This window comes from Coenobita brevimanus, chromosome 94 (genome assembly GCF_032717465.1).
Source record: "Coenobita brevimanus isolate Jiangsu-jjx chromosome 94, ASM3271746v2, whole genome shotgun sequence".
Lineage (NCBI taxonomy): Eukaryota > Metazoa > Arthropoda > Malacostraca > Decapoda > Coenobitidae > Coenobita > Coenobita brevimanus.
In genome coordinates this window covers 11,458,056-11,482,123 of record NC_137047.1, presented here as the reverse complement: position 1 = coordinate 11,482,123, position 24,068 = coordinate 11,458,056, and the positions used below count along the sequence as shown (strand labels likewise).

General features: G+C 41.6%; 2 protein-coding genes across 4 annotated transcripts in view; one reads left to right on the top strand and one right to left on the bottom strand.

Moving 5' to 3' along the window:
- Window positions 1-1,089, bottom strand: part of LOC145412957 (uncharacterized) — a 42,786-nt gene extending 41,697 nt beyond the window's left edge. The window contains exon 1 of one of the 2 annotated variants that reach the window (XM_080282777.1): window positions 437-1,089. The gene's annotated coding sequence lies outside the window, so the exon portion shown is untranslated. The remainder of the gene's footprint in view (window positions 1-436) is intronic. The other variant, XM_080282778.1, reaches the window with a different exon arrangement.
- Window positions 1,090-2,353: 1,264 nt separating this feature from the next.
- Window positions 2,354-20,740, top strand: CHMP2B (Charged multivesicular body protein 2b). Of its 2 annotated transcripts, none has more exons than XM_080282774.1 (6): window positions 2,354-2,459; window positions 3,743-3,954; window positions 5,115-5,295; window positions 7,845-7,951; window positions 9,008-9,167; window positions 19,511-20,740. In XM_080282774.1, exons 1-5 carry the CDS (start codon window positions 2,435-2,437, stop codon window positions 9,116-9,118), a joined length of 636 nt encoding a protein of 211 aa, XP_080138900.1. In that variant the 5' UTR covers window positions 2,354-2,434; the 3' UTR covers window positions 9,119-9,167; window positions 19,511-20,740. The 2 variants fall into 2 exon arrangements, with proteins under 2 accessions (XP_080138900.1, XP_080138899.1); XM_080282773.1 differs by lacking the exon at window positions 19,511-20,740 and adding an exon at window positions 9,476-10,125.
- The last annotated feature ends 3,328 nt before the right edge of the window (window positions 20,741-24,068 follow it).

Genomic DNA, 24,068 nt, shown 5'->3' with positions numbered 1-24,068 from the left:
AAATAGACGAATATATAATGCAGAAACCAACGAAAGCATTCTAGCAAACAGTAGGAAATCCGGTAAGCAAAATGGATGACAAACAAAACTAACAAAATCAATAAACACAAGAATAAGTCCAAACAAACGAAAATACAGTCATATAAATAAAATAACTGATAAACAAACAAAATGAGGAGGGGACAAAGCAAATCAAAACAGGAAAAAAAAAGAGTAAAGAAAGTACAGAGACAACAGAAACGATCAAGATGACAAACGAACAACCCAGCTGAAGCCAAATAATAATAATAATAATAATAATAATAATAATAATAATGACGACAAAAACAAAATCAAAAACGAAAACCAAGCACATAACCCCCCCCCCGAAAAAAAAAACTGACAATGAAGCTTAAACAACAGAAGCGAAAAAAAAAAAAAAAAAATTCAAACTTGCCTCACAATGTGTTGCAATCACCTGTCTCTTTCGGGAACCAGGCAGAGAAGATATATCACAATTCTGTATCACCACTGCCGGAGCTGCCTAATCACACCACATTCACCACTCCTCACGCGCCTGAACTGCCTAACCACACCACGCACGCCACTGCCTCACCCACTCTGCCTGGCCTTGTGCTACGGCAGACACTGGCTGGCACACCCGTACTCTACCACCCTGTCTCGCATACTGCCTTGCCCTTACGTTACCCTGGCCCTGCCTCATTGCCGCCCTGCCTACCCCTTCACTACCCTGCCTCACTTTCAGTTTCACTACTACCCTTCTTTACATCCGTCCTAAGCTACTCTTCCTCATACCCAGCATCACAACCACACTTCATCAGCCGAGTTCCACCATCCCTGCCTCATCCCTGGACTCTTCCACCCCACTTCACACTATCCTCCACCAACACCCTTACTCACACACAACACTGCTTCATACTTTACATCTACCACCCCATCTCGCAATCTGCCTCACCCCGACTACCCTCTACCCTACCTCACTCTCAGCTTCACCATTACCCTGCCTCACACTGTCGCCCCACCCCACTCTTGCCCTACCTGTCCAACCATGCCTAACTGCCACCGTGCCTCACCACCACCCTTCCTCACTCCCACTGACCTACTGCACTCTGTTTTACATCTATCCTTCTTCACACTCAGACTCTGCCACCCTGCCTCACACACTGCCTTACCTCCACCCCGCCTCACCCTCGATCTCACCACTCTCAGACTCACACTCAGCCCCCACCACTCCGCCTTACACCCTGCCTCTCCCAGAGCACTTTACCTCACCCTTACCACCCTGCCTTTTTCCTCATTTTCACCACCCCATATGCCCAGTCCCAACCCCTCAGTCTCACACTCTTCCTCACCCTTACTGCCTTACCTTGTGTTTCATCGCCCCCTGCTTCACCGTGTCACCTGCCATACCACCACATTTCCTCACACCCTGCTACAGCACCACACTTAGTCATTTCCTGCCTGACCACCATACTTTCGCACACCCTATCATATCACTAAACTTCCTCGTACCCTACCTGTGTGCATTTCCCCACACCGTCTCACCGCCACACTTCCTCAAACAGCTTCACCACTACACTTCCTCATACCCCGTCACACCATCACACTTCCTCACACCCTGTCACACTACCACACTTCCGCATGCCTTGCCTCACCACCTCCCCGACTGATGCCCCTTTCCTTTCACAAGTATTTATAAGTTACTTCCCTAAAAAGAACTTTGGTCCTTCTGGGATTTGGAGTGAAAGGAAGAGATATGTAGGGCAAGCATAAGACATTCAAAATATCATGAAATAATCTCGGTCACAAGTCACAACACCAGATAAACCTTGTTACTACCCGCTGCCAGCACCAACACTTTTCCCCTTTCAGCTGTCCTATAAGGTTCACTGTACTATTCACAAGTATGCTGTTTTATTTCCATCATACTCGTTTTTCACGCACCTGCAGATCCCCACCAGCTTAGCACTCATACTTCCGCAGGTTATCGCCAATCTCATCATTTCCTCACTACCCACGTCGCGTCCTCCACATTACACGAATCAGAGAATACAAATGAAAGTAATATCCACTCGCGTGTAGTGAAACACGTTGATGATGGAATAAATATGATGATACTGTCATGGATGGAAATATACGCTCTATATTATAACCTTGAGTGAATGGCTACTTAATTCGGCTACTTAATACACAACAGATTTTAAAGAGTAACGATTCCGTAAATATAACTGAAATTTATGAAACTGCATGATAAAGCAATAAAAAATAAGTATATACATATAGGGATGATGCCTCTACTGTTGATTCCGAAATCGTCAAGGCCGAATCGGAATCAAAACACGCTCAGCTGACAGTGACTTTATGTGTTGTAATACCACTTAAAAGCTGACTACTGCTACTCGAGGGGAGGAAACACCTTTAGCAACACATAACCATGTTTAAAAAGCCGTCTGCGAAAGGTAAAACAGAGAAAATAGTTAACATAGGACTTCTTTTAGAATAGGTAACGTTAGGACTAGTGAGTGATTCTCTACCCTTGATAGTTCAGTTTATTGGTATACCATAAGAGAAGTGGAAAGTGATGTTTGATTACATGCTTGATAATAGCCACACAATCATCAGGGATCCCAGTCAATAGTCTCAGTCAAGGAACTAACCACAAGCGTTCAGGGTCGTAGTCTAAAGTTTATACAGTACTGTATACTATACCAGATCTAAGTACACATCGGATTTATTTTTCCTGCCTGAAAGTTCAGCAAGTTGGACATACCAAATGAACCAAAATGCTGCATGATAGTGACAGAGTCACTGACTGATGCCTCCATTTATTAATGAGGGACTTGGACTTTTGAGTGGTTACTAAGTTGGGGTAGCTACACCATTATCAGTCATACTGTATAAAGCAGCCATGAGATGAACAAAAATGGAGCACAGTCTTTATTAATGTATAGGGTAGAGTGAATAAGATACAAGAAGCTTTCACCAGTTGACTTTTAACCATTTGATTTGGCTAATGCACATGCATACCATAGTATTTCCTCTGATTGCATTTTAATTTATATAATTGATTCCAGAAAAGAGGTGAGTATGTTTTACATTACTTGGGTGTTATGATTAGAGCCTAACAAGCCTCATTTACCACTTTATTCATAATACAGTGATTTAGAAATTATTATCGTTTATAACGATTATTTGTTAGGACATTGATAAAAAAATGATTGCCAACAATTTTCTGAGTGCTAATTTTTTCTGTGACAAACTTTAAGTAATACAGTAGCCTACCAGTAATGTGGTTTACCTGTACAAATATTTTTGTAATCTCTGGAGTCTCTTGTCACAGTAAGTATATAGTGAAGACGGAATTTGCAGTTTTAGACCAGGTTAAACCTTTCGGTGTGATGATGTTTTTTCTATTTTATTCATGCAATCTCTGGACGAAAGACTTTTCAGTCAGGAGGCATTAGTTATAGTCTTTATTGATCTATTTACTGCAAGATTGTCCACACTGAATAAAACCACTTGGTGATTGTCCACACTGAATAAAACCACTTGGTGATAGCAAGACTTATGTAAAAACTACAACCTAGTAAATGCCAAGGCTCAATAGGTGTCAAGACTCAGCCATCTTGATAATTAATTAGTTTTTAGCAAAACAGTATACCTGTGATATCTATACCACCTCTGTCATAAGTCATAGGGAAGCTTTTTACTGCATATGATATTTATGCTTTTGTAATTGCAGAACAAATGAAAGCCAATGAGAGGCAGTTGCGCAAAGTCGGCCGAGATGTGGAGCGCGACCGTCGAGAACTGGAGCGAGAAGAGAAGAAGCTGGAGAGTGATATTAAGCGACTGGCCAAGACCCCTGGCAACAAGGAAGCTGTTGCAGTCTTGGCCAAGCAGTTGGTCAACATCAGGAAGCAGAAGACCAGGACATATGCAGCCAATAGCAGGGTCAGTGAGGGAGGCCTTATGATGAAGAAAATTTAAATTTTACCTTTTGCCATCTTTCTAGAGATGCCTCGTGGTCTGCTGGTAGAATACTCAAATTGGAGTGATACTGTGCCCTATGCACAATGTTTCAATTCCCCCAGAGGTGCATAGAGGTCTTCAGTGAAATAAAATCCAACCATTATAGTAACTAGGTTAGTCTTGAACCCCTAGCTGTTTTGGTTTGTGGTAGCATAGCCTCAGACCCTTACACCTCAGAGGGGTAGTATGGAATTGTCTGTTTTTATTAGCTCTTGTTACCTTATTAGAAACAGTCTGGGGTGGGAAAGGGGGTCTAGATGATGATGATGATTATGAATATGGTACAGCACCAAGGTTATGAGATTTTAGGTATGGGTGAAGTTATTTGGTGCTGGAGAATATTTTTTTCTTAATCTGCAGTTCATTTTTTTTTCATTTTTGAAGGCTTCAACACGTTTGCATGCATTGGCCTTGGTCACCTAATGGCAGCTCTTCATGCTGCTCGATCTCTGGCAGCTTCCCTGTTTAGTCCCTTGTCCCTGTGGTCACACTCAGTGACCTTGTCCCAAGTCTTTTTCGGTCTGCCTCTTGCTACCCTACCCCTAACTTTAACACTTCTCACTTTCTGCACCCAATTATCATCCCTCATCCACTACACATGCCCAAATCATCTCAGTCTACCCCCCCTCATCACAACACCAATACACTCCATCCCATTCCACCTCTCAACTCTTCCTTTGTAAACCTACCCCCCCCCAAGCCTCGTATTCAGGGATGCACTGCACATCCACCTAATCATTGCAATGTTTATCCATTATTTTGTCCATTTTTTTGCAGTCAGGAATGTAGGGGCCCTGAGCTTGGCTAAGTAGCCCAGACATTTAAGGTGGATGTGATTGTTCACCCATCCCTGAATTAGCTTAATGTGAGCTCTAACCCCAAGGTGTAGTTAAGCATTTATGAATCACATCTGGTTAGAGTGCCTTTGCTCACTAGACCTTCTGGTGCCCATTTTTTTGTTATAGTACTGTGTATTATTCCCACCTAACATAGCATATGCCTTATCTTGCAGTGTAGAGTTTCTCATAGGTATTTTTACTCATGATTAGTGTTCATGACGATAATGCAGATGCTTTTTCCAGATATCATCAGTGGCTGCCCAACAAAAATCTATGCAAGCAAATGTAAAGCTTGCTGGGGCCATGGGTACAGCCACAAAAACAATGGTTAATATGAACAAGATCATGAAGCCAGAAGATGTTGCTAAGAATATGAAAGAGTTTGAGATGGCCTCGACAAAGCTTAACATGACTGATGAAGTCAGTAAGTATTGCAGATGTTTTTGTGGCCTGGTGTAATGAATGATGTTTTGTGAAGTGATTGCTTGGAGTATTATGAAGCCTTTCTTTTGTGTTATAGCATATATATCACAACAGTTCTAAAGAAACTTTTAGAGAGCCAAATTGCTCCTGAAAGTTAATTTAGCTACTACAGTGTGATGAAAATTCACTGATTATAGGTATCCCGTGCTCATTAATGTATGTTAGAGTTAATGTTACTTCAGTTTAATGTCAGCATTTTTACCCACCACCTGACAGAGTCAGAGGAGGGTGTTATCATCACTGGGATCAATAGGTGTCCATCCATGTAGTTGGGTGGCAAGCCAGAAATAGAGATTTTGTTTCCAGGTCAGAACTCAGAAAGTATTGACTACAGAGTAATGAAAGTTCACGTAGTTTATGTGTCTTATAATGAAGTGGTGCCTTTTTAAGGTCTTAAGTAGTTTTTTTTTTTATAATGAAAAAGTAGAAAAAATACATTTTTTGTTTCCAGGCTAGGTCTTAGAAACTAATGCAGGTACAGGCTTCACACTGTCCATGAATGTGTGTTAATATGCCTTCTGATGCTGAGCAAATTTGATGGAGGGAGGAAACTAGGTAGGCCAAGGAGAAGGTGGAGAGATATGGTGGATGAGCGTTTGAGGAAGAGAGGTTTGGAAGTTGGTGAGGCTAGGGAACTGACAAGAGATCGAGCTGGCTGGATGAATGTTGTGAGGAGAAATGCATGATCAGGGATTTTGGCACCCCTTGTGAGCATGGCAGTGTCCGGATTGATCAACCGGATACGTTTGTGTGAAGCTGCAGAATGTGGTGAATGTTTTTTGGCGTATCCGGTAGAGCCAGGATTCTGGGAGCTTGAATGATGAGTGCATGGAAGTGTGGCCTAGTTGCTCTGGGCAAGTTTGTGCTGTCTGGACATTGCTACTCCTCACCCTGCCCTTGGGTGGGAAAGGAGGTCCAGATGATGATGATGGTGCCTTTTGGTAGTTAGCATGTCATGAGATTACCGTATATGATATTATGAAATTGCAAAAATACATAAAACTGATTATTTTAATGCATTCATCTATTAAAACTTTGCAACTATTACACCCAGGAGGCAGAAATTGTACATGATAAATGATTTTATGAATATCTGCCAGTAATTATGTATGAAGTTTCATGACCGTACCTCTTATTTAATCATAAAAAATGGCTGCCTAGATGAAAAAAGCATGAGTCATAATATCATCAGATCTGCACATTTCATTGTTACCTTGGATAAACTGCTGACATTTTTAAGTTTTAATGTCTCTGTGTTAAACAGAGGGGGGGGAGGGGGAGGGTCATTATGCACTTGGTTAGGTGTGCAGGGAGTTGGGGGTATGTGCATGGTCAGATGGGGGGTTGCAACAGTATAGCATTGCCCATGTTTTTTTCTTATACATTTTCTGGTTAATGATACTCATTTTTACCTAAGAAATAAGTCAGAGATACAAATATCAGACAATTAATAGTTTTGTGCTGTAAGTTGAAAATATTTGAGTTATACGTGAGTAACGTTGTGGCTTTGTTGGGAGTATATGTACATGCAGCTTGGCGTGGGAAGTCTTTACCAACACATTACTCCTGATTGGAATTATATGAACAGTAAACCTCAGCCACTCATCTGATGTAAGCCCTTATGGGCCACATCTAGTTGAAATCCCTTAATCCACTAGACCACCAGGTGTCTGTGTAGTTATAGTAAGTTGTTTCCCGGACTACAAGTAACCATTCAGCTTGTCACCTAGTGAAGAGGCGCCTGAGGGTCTCTTACAGTGAATGAGTAAATGCTGGGTGCCCCTTCCTGCCATCAAATATATTAATGAAGGAAAGTTTTGAAGGTTACCCATGACATTTTCTACAAGCCTGGTCTAAAGTATTGTTTATGCAGCAGTGCTAATACAGAATATAATACATCCATCCATCCATCATCCAATCCTACATTGCCCCATGCGGAGCGTAGGAGCCCGGGGTTAGGCAGTTGGTCCCGACATTTAAGATGAGAGTGACCAACCTCACTCATCCCTGAGTGGCATTACATGAGGAGTCAAACCAAACCACCCCTTGGATATAAAGCTTCACCGGCTCAATCCGATTGGAGTGCAATAATTACCCACTAAACCACCAGGCGCCAAAGTTTGGTTCTATGGTTACCACCCAGTGTAGTAAATGGCTTTCTGGTGTGCAGGAAACCATTTGGCTTGTCACTCAGTGTAGAGTCACCCACAGGCAGAAGGAAGAGGAAAGAAAGACGGAAGAGGGAGTGTAATGTTACGCGTAGGCAGAAGGACATGGAAGGAATGAAGGAAAGGGAGACAGAAGAGGATGGAAGGAAAGAAGGCTGGAGGAGAGGAAAGGGCAGACACTCGACAGCAGCACTACATCGAGTGAGTGGATCGTGAGCGCCCCCACCTACCACTTAAAATATAATACACTGTAGCATTTTTGTTACCAAAGTTCATTGGTTAATTATGCCTTTCTTTTGTTTTCTCATAATTTATTCCTCAGTTAATGACACTCTTGACGATATCTTGAATGAAAGTGGAGATGAAGAAGAAAGTGATGCAATTGTCAACCAAGTCCTTGATGAAATTGGCATTGAAATTGGTGCAAAGGTATGTACAACCCTTGACACTAGTTAAATATCCTATTCATATTTTTTCCCCATTTAGGCCAATTTTTTTTATTTATTTTTTAAACATAGTGGGGTATATCATTTAACATAATCAGATAAAATACCAAATATAATACCTCTTCAGGCTGAAGGGGATAATAGAGACCATGTTAGTCCCATAAGCTGAAAATATTCAAATGGCATTAGCAGGAATCTAATGGAAAGTATTTCCATGGGCTGAAGATGTTCTGGGATACTGGAATGGAATTGTAGGGGATATTAGATCAATGGTTACCAGTAAATGCTTCTTTGTAAGCTTGCAAGGTATTGATAAAGGTTTGGTTTGTGATTTGGGAATATTTGTGCTGACGGGTGTGATGATTGAGGTACAGTATTGGGTGAAGCAGTGCTGTTATAGCCACTGCTGCCTGTTGTATTCTAGTATTTTGTGAGGCTGTTTCCAGAGCAGTGCCTTTCAAAGGACTCCTCAAAATGGATTTGAGAGCAAGTCCCACAGAAGGAAAAAATGCAGCGCTTGCAGATTTCATTAGTGAAAGAAATGAAGCCGAGAATATTGAGACTTGAAAGTTGTGTGAAGTGATAGGTAGCCCCTTTCACAGAGTACTGTGCCGTGTTCAGTAGTTTTCTTACCTTTGCATTTCCTTTTCCTGATATATTTATCATACCTATCATTTATTGGTCAGAAAGAGGGTTAGCATTAGGATGATGATGATGATGATGCAGTTTGACTTTTCTTTGTGTGAAAATATTTTAGGTTTATTGTACTGTAAATCCTCATTACATCACCTTTCTCGATGTTGTTTATTAAGTCTGCAGTAAATTCAAGAAATATTGCTTATTAGAGGTCCATTACTACCGTATAGCTGATTTGTCAGTTTTCCCCAATTTACATCTTCAGCTGGAAGGGAATGTTATAATATTTCAAAAAAATTGCTGATGCAGAATGGAAACCACCTATAGTGGGAAAGGTGTGTGGTGTAGGTCAGGAAACAACCTGACCGTATGGGAAATTGACCGAGTTTGTGGTGATGCACAGGTTGCAGGTGCACCAACTGCCAGGTCCGATGCATTGGGTGAGACCAGCCGAGGCCATGTGATGACTGACCAGGAGCTGGAGGAATCATTAGCCAAGCTCAGGGCCACTTAACTTACCCTCAACCACTCCCTCATTGTGCTTTCTTTTGCCTTAGTACCAGGTAAGTTTATTGACCATTTCATTCAAGAGTCTTTCCATTGATCATCTTATCCAGTAGTCTCACATCAGAAGTGTAGGGGTTCAGGGTTAGGTTGCTCAGTTCACACTCAGCAGTTAATATCAGCAGTTAATTTATTGGATAATTGTTGAGCTTGATATACGTCAGAGTTTCATATTGATTAATGTAATGCTGATTGTCTAATGCATTGATATCACAGATGAAAATGCTGATTTAACCAGATGGGAAAACCTCCAAAATTCTTATGGTGTATAGCACATATGATTGGTGTGAAGTTTATTCTTCCATAGTTGCAGGACAGTTTTGAAGTAAAACTACTTGGCATCCTCCCTGGGTCATGCTGAGACTGATTGCTGGAGTATCATGTCTCTTTACTACGTTCAGACTGGAGACACTGCTTCAAAATACCAGCAATGTCTGATTGGTGTTGTTGGTATCATGATGGTGCTTTTCTTTTAAGCTGTTGATGGAATTTTTTCTTTTTCTAACACCAATTTGGAAACTTGTGGTGATGATATCCTTAGTTAATTACCAGGATGGAGACAGATTTTTATCTGTATTGTATTTTCTTAAGATGGTTTGGTACACAGAAACAATTTTGTGGAATGTCTGTAATTAAAAGATAATGGATGAATTATTTGAGACACATTTGCATGTGAGAGTCAGGTAGTTATAAATTATGCTGCAGATATATAAAGGCCAAAATATAGGTCAGCTATGCTAAACTATGTACTGTACTGTACTGGCTGTGCAAAGCTGGAGTGGGTGATAGCTTTAGTATTCCCACTTTAAAAGATACTTCTCAGGTATTGATTACCAGTGTTGCTTGAAAAGTCAGAAACTCAAAATATCTGCAATTTTAATCATGTGGTTGTGCCCTGATACATTGACTGCTGTAGAATTTTGTTGTTATGTAAAACACCACGAATAATAAAACATCTCACCTACAGTGAAGTGTAGTGTTGCTCCAGTGTCCGTCCATATGTACTTGTGTACTGTATTAGGCTGCTGTAATAGAGGTTACCCTCAATCATCAGTATAATTGTATTGGCTGTTTCATTGTTAATTGCAAAGCCTGTTTAAAATATTACTGTACTTATTATTTTGCATACAGTACATAATACTGCAGAATATCTTTGTTAAATATTTTCCTTTTGAAAACCACCAAGTCTAAGCTGACTTCTGAACTGTGAGTGCAAACTCAGTGCTGTAGTAAATAGACCCAAGTTGAAAATTTCTTTGCCTATATTAACCCCTAAAACGCGGCTGTGTACGCGCGATCCCCCCGCTGTGGCGGGGTTGTAGCGGGGTCTGAGTACCTGTGGAAAAATATTTGCCAAAAATCATAGATTAACCCTAGAGCATTAAAATTTTTATGGCCTATATTACTTACATTCAGCTATCTCCTGAGCCACATGTTGAGCCTTCGTTGACTACCAAAGGACTTGTGAAGACTTGCAAAGTTGGGTAACAAAGTCTTCACTCTCACACCTCCAGAAACCCGGTTTTCTTTCTACCACAGCCTCAATCTGTCACAGTACACTTTATACAACAACGTACAGGTTGTTTGGAATCCGTATTTGTAAATAAGAACTGAAAATAAGGCTAAAATGGACGGAGCGCACGGCCGACATGCAGTGCGGTGGCGATCTTCCCGTCAATATTGTCACATTTGCCTTTTCTCGGCAAAAAACACGTATACTCCTTTTTTTTCCATCATAGGACTTCGCAAACGTTTGCCTGTCACTATTATGGCCATAAAAATCAATGTCACTGCCAGTATTGTGGATTGGGACTGAGGAAGACCACCGCGGCGCGAGTTTATTCAGCCTTACGGCAGGCACTTTATTCTCGCTCCTGTCGGCCACTCGCACTTCATTTCTATCGCTCACTTTCACTGTATCTGTTTTTTTTTTTGCCTTATTCATCAGTGTCACTGTCCAGTGTTATAAAAATAATATTTTATACACAAAAAACTTTCACTTTCAGAACATAGAATAGGAAAATATGCTTTCATCTTTTTACACTGGAGTGACTGTCACTCGCAATACTTATATTATTACTATGTACAATTATTTACAACAAAAAACACTGTAACTGTCAGTGCTTTTACAAGTACATACACTAATTTACACTCATCAGGCTGTCACTGTCAGCACGTAAAAGAAAACTAAACAATATTATCACTGTCACTCTCAGTATTTTTCCCAATATTTTTACCCTTATTTTCAAAATCTACTTAGGCTGTGGTAGTCAAAAAAACACGGGTAAGCACAGAGGGGAACTTTGCACTCTTTGCACTGCAAGGAGGTGCGCCTAAAAGTTCTTTCCTGCCCGGTAGTGTGGCTGCATACATGACACCTCCTCAGTGCTTTCCCCCTCTTTGCAGTGGCTGGCAGTGGCTCCAGGCGGTGTCGCTGAAGGTAGGCCATACACTGTAGGCGGTCTGGAGGTGTGTGAGGGTGGCGTTTGGGACCTGTAGGAAGCACCTGGCCGTAACGCTGAAGCAGCTCGTAGACACAAGTCTTGGAGAATCGTCTGAGAGAGTAGTTGGCTGGCTTCCTGTTCTTGATTTTATACAGGATGAAGGCGTTCAACATGCACATGTCAATCAAGTGCAAGAACACCTTCCTGTACCAACGACGATTTTTCCTCAGACAGTCAATCTCTCCAATCATCATATCCGACTTGTCCACCAGCCGCATATTGACGTTATAGTCAATGACAGCATCAGGCTTCATCACAGGCTCGCCAGTCCTTCTGTCGACCTTCCCTGTTGCCAGCATTTCACCCTTGTGTACTGTGGTGAGCATGTTCACGACTCTCTTATCATGCCACCTGATCGCAAGCATCTTGTCAGATTTCTTCAGGTGCACGTCTCCCCGCTTTGACTTTTCAGCCTCGGGGAAGGCAGGGTAATGTGCCCTTTTACTTCTGACAGTGCCACAGGAGCCGACACCGTGTTCAGAAAGGTACTTGGCGAGTTTTGGAGCTGTATAGTAATTGTCCGTATACAGGACATGATTCTCGCCAAAGTACTTTTCCAAAAGCACTTTCACCACAGAACCAGAGAATCCAAGGGGGTCAGTCTTATCCAAATCGACATTGCTGGCGGTGTAGGTGACGAAGTCAAGGATGAACCCCGTCTTGCAGTCGCACAGCACGAAAAACTTGATTCCAAAGCGGTGGCGTTTGCTTGGAATGTACTGGACGAACCGAAGACGGCCCCTGAACAATACCAAAGACTCGTCAATCACGACTTTCTTGAACGGGCACAAGAACCTCGTAAACTTATCTTTGATCATGTTCAGGATTCCCCTCACTTTCCATAATGGGTCAGTTTGGGAAGGTTCATCATTATTCGCGAAGTGAAGATAAGTCATCAGCTGCCTAAAACGATTGCGGCTCATGTATTTATTGAATATGGGTGTTGGGCACAGCTCGTCGGAACCCCAGTACTCTTCTAACTTATGTTTCCAGTTGTGCGGCATTAGCAACATCAATCCAATAAATACAAAAAGCTCGCGGATCGTCAGAGGCACCCATGATGCCATCCGCGACGTGGATGGCGTCGCAGCCTCACCTTCTCCTTCGCGAACTGGCGCACATTGCCCCCCGTACCTGTTTGTCTCGGTACAGATGTGCTCCATAACCTCGTCGTCAAGGAAGGCCAACAGGTAGTCAACGCATTCACCATCGTCGTCCACAGGGAAGTCAGCCTGAAGTCCACACTCACTGTCGTCAAAGGGCAGATCTTCAGGCACAAAATCTGATCCCTCTGACCACACGAAAGCATCTAAAGTTCCCTGCCTAGGCTGGGAGGTGCTTGGGGTGGCGGGGGGTGAGGCAGGTCGTGTGGGAGTGGGTGAGGCAGGCTGGGCAATAGTAGGTAAGGGAGAGGCTATCCCAGGCCGTGTTGGTGTTGTGGTGGTGGTGGTGGTGGTGGGAGGGACATTATCACTTGGGTCAAGGTCACCCGCGGTGGCGTGACTCCTGAGTTGCCTAGTGCGAGTTAGCCTAGGGGACTTAACTTTACTTACACGAACACTAGGCCTACGATAACCTCTCATACGTAAAATTGCTCGTTTACTTCCCTTTCTCGGTGGTGAAGGAGACTCCGACGACTCAAGAGACAGGACAGCAGACGAGGAGGACGAGAGAACAGGGCTGGGAGTACGTGGCAGGCTTGCGGTGGCGTGACGTGGCGTAGGGGACAATGGCGGTGCACTGGGGTCTCCGCTCCTCTTCCTTTTTTCCCCCTTTCCATATTCGAGGCCCCTTTTCACCGGGGCCTTCCCTGTTGAGGTGCTGGGCACAGTCACAGTCTCCTCCGGCACAGAAATAATCACTTCAGGGCTTGAATCAGCACTCGATTGTGTCTCGGATTCAGCCAGGCTAGACCAAACACCCACGTCACTGCCATAGTCCATAGAGGCTTTCAACAGTTCTGAGGCTATTGCAGAGTCACTTAGCCCCTTGGTAGTCACTGGTAAAGTTTTGAAGGGGGTTGAGGTAACAAAACCCTTTTTCGGAGGGCTAGAAGGCACGGAACTAGAAGAGCTCGAGCTTGACATGGTGTCACCGTAGCAGATTTGCGTGGACTGACGCTATTCTGGGGCAAACCGCACGAAAAAATGACAGTGTGACAACTGGGGAAACAAGCGTTTCCCAATAGCAAAAAGTGCTTGCGAGATGACGGCGCAGATTGACACGTATCAGCCGTACGCGCGTTGCCATATCGCACGACGAGGGAGGGCCGCGCATCGGTGCGTCCGTGGGTAAAAAAAATGAGACTTGGCAACAACCGAGGTCAGTAGTACAAAGGTCAAGTGTGCTAAAAGTAGCTCACGGGTGGCGGGACTGATAGACAATACCAGCTGGAGCCTGCTTGCCCGCGGTTATTCAAAATTAACTCAAATCGCAAACGCGACGACCCGCCGTTCTGCCCTTTGGGCCGACTGTCTCAAATGCGACGATCCGCGTTTTAGGGGTTAATAATGAGTAATTTTTTTTCCATCCTCTCTCTCTCTCTCTCTCTCTCTCTCTCTCTCTCTCTCTCTCTCTCCACACACACACACACACACATAAATATATATATATATATATATATATATATATATGTATAACACTCCATGTGCAAAAAAAAAAAAAAAAAAAAAAAAAAAAGTTTGCCATATGACTTAAATCTTTCTTATTAGCAACTTGACACAGCCATCAGTGCATCTTGACAACTTGATTGCATTCAGAGGCAACAAAGCGTGAAAAATCATATTGATAAAATTTATCCTTTAAAGTGAATTTTATTTGCAAAATCATGAAAGATTATTGAGCTTCATGATATACAAGTTGTCAGTATCTGTATATGTATATTAATCTTTACGTGCTGATGTATGACTACTTATACAGTATTGTTGCATTTATGATTATCATGAACAATATAGCTTCCAAGAGATTGGGTTTGCTAAGCCGACTCCGCTCTTTCTTTACCCCTGCACAATTGTTGACTCTATACAGGGGTTTTATCCGCCCCTGTGTGGAGTACAACTCTCATGTGTGGGGAGGCTCCCCACATACAGCTCTTCTCAATAGGGTGGAGTCAAAGGCTTTTCGTCTCATTAACTCTCCTCCTCTTACTGACTCCCTTCAACCTCTGTCTCTTCGCCGCTCTGTTGCATCTTTATCTCTTTTCTATCGCTTCTTTAATGGTCACTGCTCCTCTGAACTGTCTGCTTGCATTCCTCCACCTCTATGACAGGCGCGTAGCACCCGTCTGGCAGCAAACTCTCATCCCTTTTCTGTCCAACTCTCTAATGCAAGAGTTAACCGTTACTCCCAGTCTTTCATTTATGCAACAGGTCAGCTCTGGAACTGTCTCCCTCTGTCTGTATTTCCTGCTGCCTATGATCTCCAGTCTTTCAAACGCAGTGTGTCCAGGCATCTCAAAATGATCGGATCTTGAATTTGGCTCTCTATTGTATTTTGTTTTTCTCTTGGAGGGAACTGTTACTGTGGGCTCATGGCCTTTGGTTCCTTCTTCCTCGCATAAAAAAAAAATAAAAATAAAAAAAGTTAAGAATTTAGCCTATGAGTATTAATATGCTGTAGGAGGGTGACCCAGAAGATTTTGTTGGCTTCAGTACTACCATTCATTAAATGGGGAGTAAAGCAACAGAAGTTTCATACAGTATTGGCATGCTCTACAACAGTCTCAATTGATCCCAGCCTCATTTAAATTCCTACATTGAAGAGAAGTGGTGAAGGGCCCTTGGGAGAGAAAATATATTACTATCCTCTCTGGTTGTACAGTGTTCTGTGTCTTATTTTAAAGTCATATTTTGCTTTTAATGTTGTTGCTTGTGACTATAACCCCATAAGTCACTTTAAGCTGATTGTATCAGTTAATTCAGAGTTTTGTGAGACATTGTGTTTACTGCAATCACAATGAGTTATAATACATCTCATGCAGAGCATGAAATTCACTTACTATAGACTTTTACCATGCTTTAACTTAAGTTTTTATTCATAATGCAGGTAACTATTTAACTGCTTTAGCCACAGAGGTATGCATTGGCTGCTGGAATAGGCAGTTGCTCTGAGGCAGCCGTTTTGATTACTGTTCCTAGTTATTGAACTAAGTTGACATCATTAATACTGTATACACTTTTATCCTCCATGTACAAGGTCTATCCAAAAAGATACTGAGATTTTAAATAACACTCCAACTAGCCTGCATAATGTGATCGACATGGAAGCACTGTGGAGCAATGATTTTAAGCTTTAGCCTAACACTAGCTGCATCACCCCATGTCACTTAGTCATTTAGGTACCTGCACTTGAGTGAACCTGACACTTGGTGATTTTTTGCAAGTTGAACAAGGAAGGATCTTAATGAGCTATGTGTTTGTGTAAAATTCTGTTTCAAGTTGGGAAAAACTTTTACGGAGACTTCGCAAAATTGCAGCAGCCTTATGGGGAGGATTGTTTCATTCTTTGTATTTGCCATAAGTGGTTTCAGCAGTTCAAATTGGGAAGAATATCCACCAAAGACAATCCTAAATCTGGACGGCTTTTCATGTCAGCAAACGACGCTCCAGTTGAGAAAGTGTGTGCTGTGATCCATGAAAATCGTCGCCTGACTGTCCTTGAAGTTTCCAATGAAGCAGGCATCTGTAAAAGCTCTTGTCACATGATTTGAACCAAAAATCTGAAGGTGCTTCATGTTTCTGAAAAATTTGTGCCACATCTGCTGACAGATGAGCAAAAAGAGAACCTTGTCACAGTCAGTCAGGAGTTGTTTGATTGTTTGAATGCTGATGAAAACTTTCTGAAAAATATCATAGCAGGTGATGAAACGTAAGTGTATGGCTACAATGTCGAAACAAAAAGGCAGTCATTGCAGTGGGTTGGAACATTGTCTTTGTGACCAAAAAAAAAGCATGTCAAAATCACTCAGATATGGCAATGTTTCATTTTCATTTTTAAAGACTCTAGTGTGCTTGCATGTGTCGGCATTGGTCACCTAATGGTGGCAGTCCATGCTGCTTGATCTTTAGTAGCCTCCCTATTCAGCCCCTTGTCCCTGAGGTCATGCTTAATGACCTCATCCCAGATCTTTTTCAGTCAACCTTTCACAACCCTACTCCTAACGTTAACAGTTTCACTGTCTGCACCCAGTTGTCATCACCCATCTTCTCCACATGCCCAAACCACTTCAATCTACCCCTCCTCATCACAACACCAGTATGCTCCAGTCCCATCCTGCCTTTTAATTCTTCCATCGTGACCCTAGCCTTCCAGGCCTCGCACTCAAGGATGCACTGCACATCCACCTAATCATTGCCATGTCTGCATATTTGAACATGTGAATATCCTCTTCCTGTACTGCCCATGTTTCACTATCATACAGCATTACACTCCTAACACATGCCACATACAAAAATCCTTTAGCACAGAGGGAGAGCCCTTTCAGTGTTAGAAGAGGCAATAGCTCCCTGAGCTTTTTGCAACCACTCCTCACTCAAGCCCCAATGATGTTGCTCTTCTTTTTTATTGGAAGGGTGTAATTCATCTTGAGTTTGTTCCATATGGTCAGACAGATAAAGAGTTTTACTAGGATGTCCAGAAGCACTTCAGGGAGGAGTGCAAAGGAGGATGACCAAGGCATGGACAAACAAAACCTGAATGCTACACCATGACAATGTAACTGATCATGCATCACTCCTTATCCGTGACATTTCGGCAAAGCACAAGATGACTTTCATCCCCCAGCTGCCCTGCTCTCCAGGGTTGGCCCCTGCTGACTTTCCTTTTGTTTCCAAAGTTAAAATCCACCTTGAAAGGTTGCCAATTTTAGATGATATAAGAGATAGACGGAGTTCATCATGTGCACTAAACACCTGTTCACTCCATTGCAAGTACACTTGGATCAAAAATGATCTTTACACTAACGCCATTGAATATCTGGGAGTGGGTTGAAGTCCTGTGGAAAAAGTATCACTCATTAGCATGTACACACGTCTGTATCTCGCTCAGGCATACCAGCCATACGGACGAGGATTATATCAAATATACATTTCGTTCACACATGTACAATATGTGGAGGTCACCAGTGTAAAGATCATTTTTTATCCCAGTGTACCTCGATGACTAAGTGACGTGGCATGTTGTGGCTAGTGTTAGACAAAAGCTCAAAGTTGCCACTACACAGTGCTTCTGCCATGATCACCCTGCACCAGCTAGTTGGTGCTCTATTTAAAAAGTTGTTTCTTTATGGACAGACCTCTTATTACTATAGATGTGTTTGAATACAGTTTATGACAGATTTGTAATGATGTGTTAGTTAAGGTGCAGGGTTGTGGGTAAGTAACCAGTGTTGTTCAGTCAAAGAATCACAACTTTAACAAATTCCAGATGTCAAGGTAGCATCTTACAAGTATGTAACATGGAGATTTTTCTTAAGGCAGTTACTTGTGGCAGTCAGTTGCAAATGTGGTCTCATGGTTGTGGGTCATGTTGCTGCTGTATTCAGACTGCAACAGTAGGGCTTAATGAGGACATTGTCATATTAGCCTTTTCAGGCCCTGCTCAGAGGCAGTTGAAAATTAGAAAAAAAAAAAAAAAAAAAATGATTTCATTGTTCATCACATGAATACTCATAAACACAGTTGCTTTAATTTTCCTTTTTTATATGGGAGTTCTCATTTGATTGGAAACTGCTGCTTTCATATAATAGAATACCATAGAGTCACATTGTCTTGAGCAAGTGGATGAAACTGGCAGTAGCGCTTGCAAATCATTGCTGGCAAGCATCCCTCCAAATAGTGACCACCTCAGATATTTTACCTGTATTGTGCTAGGACATCTTGGTTTTGCATTATTTCGTGGAGAAGTAATTACCATGTTAAGCACTCATGTGCTGTGTATATGATTACAATAAGCCCTCCATTTTGGCAACTAATTGGTGCCAAATTAACCTGACCAAACCCAGTTTTGCCAAATCCAAGGACTTAATTAAATGGGGAAATTTTAATTGGTTTGGATGGGTCAATAAAAAGTTTGATTTTTCTCCTATTCCACTCTTATTGTATTGTTGAGAGGTAATAAGTACTTAATTAGTATGCAGTATTAACATAACTTTTGAAAGCTAACCCATAAACAGAAATTGAGGTGCACTGATAGACTAAACTAGTATCCAAGGCTGACAGAGTTAGGCTAATGAATGCCTCCATGGCTCCCATTGCGGGCCTCTCCTCCACCCTCCTCTGCCACTGCCTCGGTCGCTGCTTCCACATGTGCCATCATTTCATCAAAACCTTCAAAGTCAATATCCATTGGCAGGCTATGTTCATCTTCTTCCAAGTCATCTTCCACATTTACATGTTCAGTTTCCTCTATCACTCGCTTGTTTTGTTCTTGTTTGTGGTTGAAATAGCAAGTTATTATATTTTTTTTTTTTTTTTTTTTTTTTTTTTTTTTTTTACAAAACAGAACAGAAAGGAAAAACAAAAGAGTTTAAAAAATACAGTCCTTTACTTTCTTGTTATATTTTTCCTGGTAGTGACCTCGTATTTTATTGAGATGACCAGTCATCATCTCATGGGCATCATAATTTGGTTCAGTCAGTTCTGTCTGCTCATGTAGGTGGTCAAATTCACTTAACAGCTTGGACAAGATATGAGTTGTTGGCTCTGGCATTTGTTGCACAATTTGTGGAATTTCATGCTGTTCTTCAATTTCATCTCCTAGCAACTCTTAAATGTATTCTGGCTCCTTATCTGTTTCTAGATGTTTTTTTATTTGTTCCATGTTGACACTTTCGACTGGAGAGGGAGAAAAAAAAGGATGATGGCCAAGGACACTCGAGCGGTTGGCAGGAATGCGTGACTGGTACAGTGAAGACTGCCGCCAGTCGGCTGACTGTGCTGAATAATAGAGTTGCCAGGTTGGCATTTTTTAAGCTAAATATTTCAAATTTGGCTTTTTAAAAACAGTTTGGCTTCAAATTTTTATGTTTGGCAGCAGTGGTTCATGGTTTGTGCTTGGGAATATTTGCTAATTGTGAGACTTTGGTTTCCAAAATAAAGGGTGAAATATTTCAAATTTTCCAGCCAACTGCAAATCCACAAAAACATAAACCCGCCAAAATGGAGGACTTACTGTATAAGTAACGGAGAAGAGCTTTTGATAAATCACAGATCAGTGGCTATATGTTTTGATGAATACCATAGATTAGCCTCATGGAGCCATCTTGAGCTTTAATGTGTTTGCTAGGAAATCAAATGGCTTGCCTGATAATGAATCCACTGCTATATGCCATGAGGTCGGTTAGGACCTCTGTTATAGAGGCCTTAAAACAACCTTGCCACTGAAGATTGGAAAGATGTGATACTACTCCACGCTGTGGTGATTCCTTTCATCGTCCGATAGGATGCATCATTCTGTGGTGGTCTCATGTCATTCAGACTGGTGATGGCTTTGAGACATCCATAATATAGGTGTGTAACCAGCCGAATGGCATACAGGTATTGCAATAGTCTTTCTGTGCATATAAAAGATATCCTTCTATATGGAACAGTATTGTATGTAATAGAATGCCTTGTTAGAGCCAAAGGTATCATAAATACAGCATAATCATGTGGTATCAGATGTCTGGTGGTAAAGCTCTTAGGTTGGAACATGCTGTGGCCTATGCTCTGCTGTTTGAATCCCTGAGGTGATTAGAGGATTTTCTGTCATGTGTAACGCTAGGAGGGGTGTAGGTTGATCCCATACTCTTAAATATTCTGGACTGCAGTAGCCAAGCGTTAGGCTGCTCTGCTTCCGAGGGGCAATATGGGATCAGCAGTTATGTTTATTAATCATTTGATATGATGGAAAATTTAGAAGTACATGAATTAATAATATGTATATCATATCCAGTGTGTCTCTGTGTATATTATGTTTAGAAATGAAGAGCTGAATATTGCAACATGAATTAATAATATGTATTTAGTATCCATTGTGTCTCTGTGTATATTATGTTTAGAAATGAAGAGCTGAATATTGCAAAATATATTTTCAACAGATCATTCATGAGAAGTATTTTATCCTTATTTACAGATTAGAACAGGTATTTCTCCTGCTGATGCACTGCTTCTTTCTGTGATTTTCCTTTCAAAGGATGATCATAGAAGAAGCTCATGGGTGCTGCCATGTACTGATTATTTACATATCTTTCAGAGTGTCTTAATTGTTCTTCTCACTCTTTTTACTCTTTCACATGCTCTGTAATGCTTAGTTTTCTTCCCTTGTGTAACTTAGCTGTATAGATGGAATAAGAAATTATAACTCATATTAAGATTGTGTATACTGTGAAGAAACCTGTACTTCTAATACACAGTTTCAGTATTGGGGTATAATTTGCATTTGAGCGGTTCATTGCAATGTAAAATCGAGAGCTGTGTAACTGGAGATCTTTTCTTTCCAGCCTTACCAGTTACATCTATAGCACTTCATGTTCAAACATTCTTCTGGTGTTTTGTCCGGGTGTCCATACCATCTCAGTGTGTTTCTCTTCATCCATTTCACCAAAGGAGATTTTCTTATACTGATTGTGCTGTTTTTTGAGATGCAGTGAAATCTGTTCTTTGATATCAAGAAGCTCATTAAGGGGCATTTTCTTGTAGAGTTTAAAAAAATATTTCTTGATGTATTTATGGTTAGTTATTTGGATGGAGGCACCCACCCATTCACCACTTACTTGATGAAGTGTTACCATCGGGTAATTCTACACTGAATAAAAAGTCCCCCCCCCCCTTTTTTTTTTTAATGTATAAATCACAGGAAGCCATTTGTTACATTGAATGGGAACAATAAAACCAAAGGGATGCCAGAGGATCTTGTGGATTATGGCACTTCGACCAGATGTGGCCCATAAGAGTTTATATCTTAGGGTTTATCACTCACATAAAGTAACGCATGGGCAAGCAACGAGTCGCATGTCTTAAACATCTGAACAAAGTAGCTGGGCTGCAGGTCCCTGCATTCTCTGGTGGGGCTATAAAGGATTAGATAATAGAGATGTAATAGCTGGCACAGCTTCATTATCTAATATGATGATCTTAAATCTTGTTTTGACCTCCCACAACCTCATCCTTGATATTGTATTTACAACCATGTGGACATTGCACACCTTTGTCTCATTCCTACATTAATGATGATTACATACTCAAACATCCATCTGTCTTTAAAAGTGTTTCCCCACTATTATTATTATCCATCCATCCATCCATTATCATTATTATTATTGTAGGAAGGAAAGTAGCTGGTGCTATGAAGGCCTTGATAAGAAACAGAGGCTTGAGTGTTGCAGCTGCACGAGGCTTACATGAATTAGTGTTAGTGCCAACTTTAACATATGCCTGTAAGACTATGGTGTGGCATGAAAATGAAGTCAAGAGTGAGAGCAGTGGAGGTGGGACTGCTGAGGAATGTATATGGAGTTCAGAGAGTGGATAGGATACGAAATAATGTGATTCATGAAAGATGTGGAGTGAAGAAGTCTATGGACACCAGAACTGAAGAGAGTGTACTGAAATGGTATGGTCATGTGGAGAGAATGGATAACAGTTGAATGGTGAAAAAGGTATATCTGAGTGAATTTGAAGGAGGGAGGAGGTGAGGTAGGCTGAGGAAAAGGTGGAGGGATATGGTGGATGAGTGTGTGAGGAAGAGAGTTATGGAAGTTGGTGAGGCAAGTGGACTGACAAGAAATCGAGCTGGCTGGATGAATGATGTGAGAAGAAATGCATGATCGGGGATTCGGCACCCCATTTTAACATGACAGTGTCCAAATTGACTCTGTTGGATACATTTATGTGAAGGAACTGCATGTGGTGAATGTTTTTGGTGTATCAGATACTGTAGAGCCAGGATTCTGGGGGCATGAATGATGAGTGAATGGAAATGTAGTCCATTGGATTGGGCAAACTTGGGCTGTCTGGACATTGCTACTCCTCACCCTGCCCTAGGATGGGAGAGGAGGTCTAGATAGTGATGATTATTGATTATGATTATTATTACTGTTGTTATTATTATTATTAGTGGTGGGTGGGGGCGCTCACCATCCACTCACTCGATGTAGTGCTGCTGTTGGGTGTCTGCCGTTTCCTCTCCTCCATCCTTCTTTCCTTCCATCCTCTTCTGTCTCTCTTTCCTTCATTCCTTCCTTGTCCTTCTGCCTATGGGTAACTTTACTCTCCCACTTCTGTCTATCTTTCCTTCATTCTTTCCTCTTCCTTCTGCCTGTGAGTGACTCTACACTGAGTGACAAGCCAAATGGTTTCCTGAACACCAGGGAACCATTTACTATGCTGGGTGGTAACCATATAACCAAATTTTGGCGCCTGGTGGTTTAGTGGGTAATAATTGCACTCCAATCGGATTAAGCCAGTGAAGGTTTATATCCAAGGGATGGTTGGGGTTGATTGCTCATGTAATGCCACTCAGGGATGAGTGAGGCTGGTGGTCACTCTCATCTTAAATGTTGAGACCAACTGCCTAGCCCCAGGCTCCTACACTCCTCATGGGGCAATGTAGGATTGGATGATGGATGGATGGATGGATTATTATTATTATTATTATTATTATTATAGGTATTATAATTATATTTGTTACAGGTATTATTATTATTATTATAGGTATTATAATTATATTTGTTACAGGTATTATTATTATTATTATTATTACTATTATTGGTGGTAGGTGGAGATGCACACCATCGACTCACTTGATGGAGTGCTGCTTTGGGTGTCTGCCCTTTCCTCTCTTCCATCCTTCCTCTTCTGTCTGTTATTCCTTCATTCTTTCCTCTTCCTTCTGCCTATGAGTGACTTTACTTTCCCTTCTGTCTTTCTTTCCTTCATTCTTTCCTCTTCCTTCTGCCTACAGGTGACTCTACACTGAGTGACAAGCCAAATGGTTGCCTGTACACGAGGAAGCCATTTATTACTCTGGGTGGTAACCATATAACCAAATTATGGCACCTGGTGATTTAATGGGTAATTAAGGTGCTCCAGTTGGATTGAGCCTGTGTAGGTTTATATCCAAGGGATGGTTAGGGTTTATTGCTCACGTAATGCCTCTCAGGGATGAGTGAGGCTGGTCACTCTCATCTTAAATGTCAGGACCAACTTGCCTAGCCCTGGGCTCCTATGCTTCTCACTGGGCAACATAGGACTGGATGATGGATGGATGGATTATTATTATTGTTGTTGTTATTATTATTAGTATTTATTATTATTATTATTATTATTACTATTAAAATAGTAATAATACATGTTTTTTTTACCATCAGTGAACGTTATAGGATTTAGCAAGTATCTCTCCACACCGTATGCACTTTTT

Bases quoted from the DNA above. Each gene is read 5' to 3' on its own strand.
- CHMP2B (XM_080282774.1), top strand. From the start codon at position 2,435: ATGTTTAAAAAGCCGTCTGCGAAAG. The intron at 5,296-7,844 runs GTAAGTATTGCA...TTTATTCCTCAG, and splicing joins TAACATGACTGATGAAGTCA to TTAATGACACTCTTGACGAT. The intron at 7,952-9,007 runs GTATGTACAACC...GGTGATGCACAG, and splicing joins GCATTGAAATTGGTGCAAAG to GTTGCAGGTGCACCAACTGC.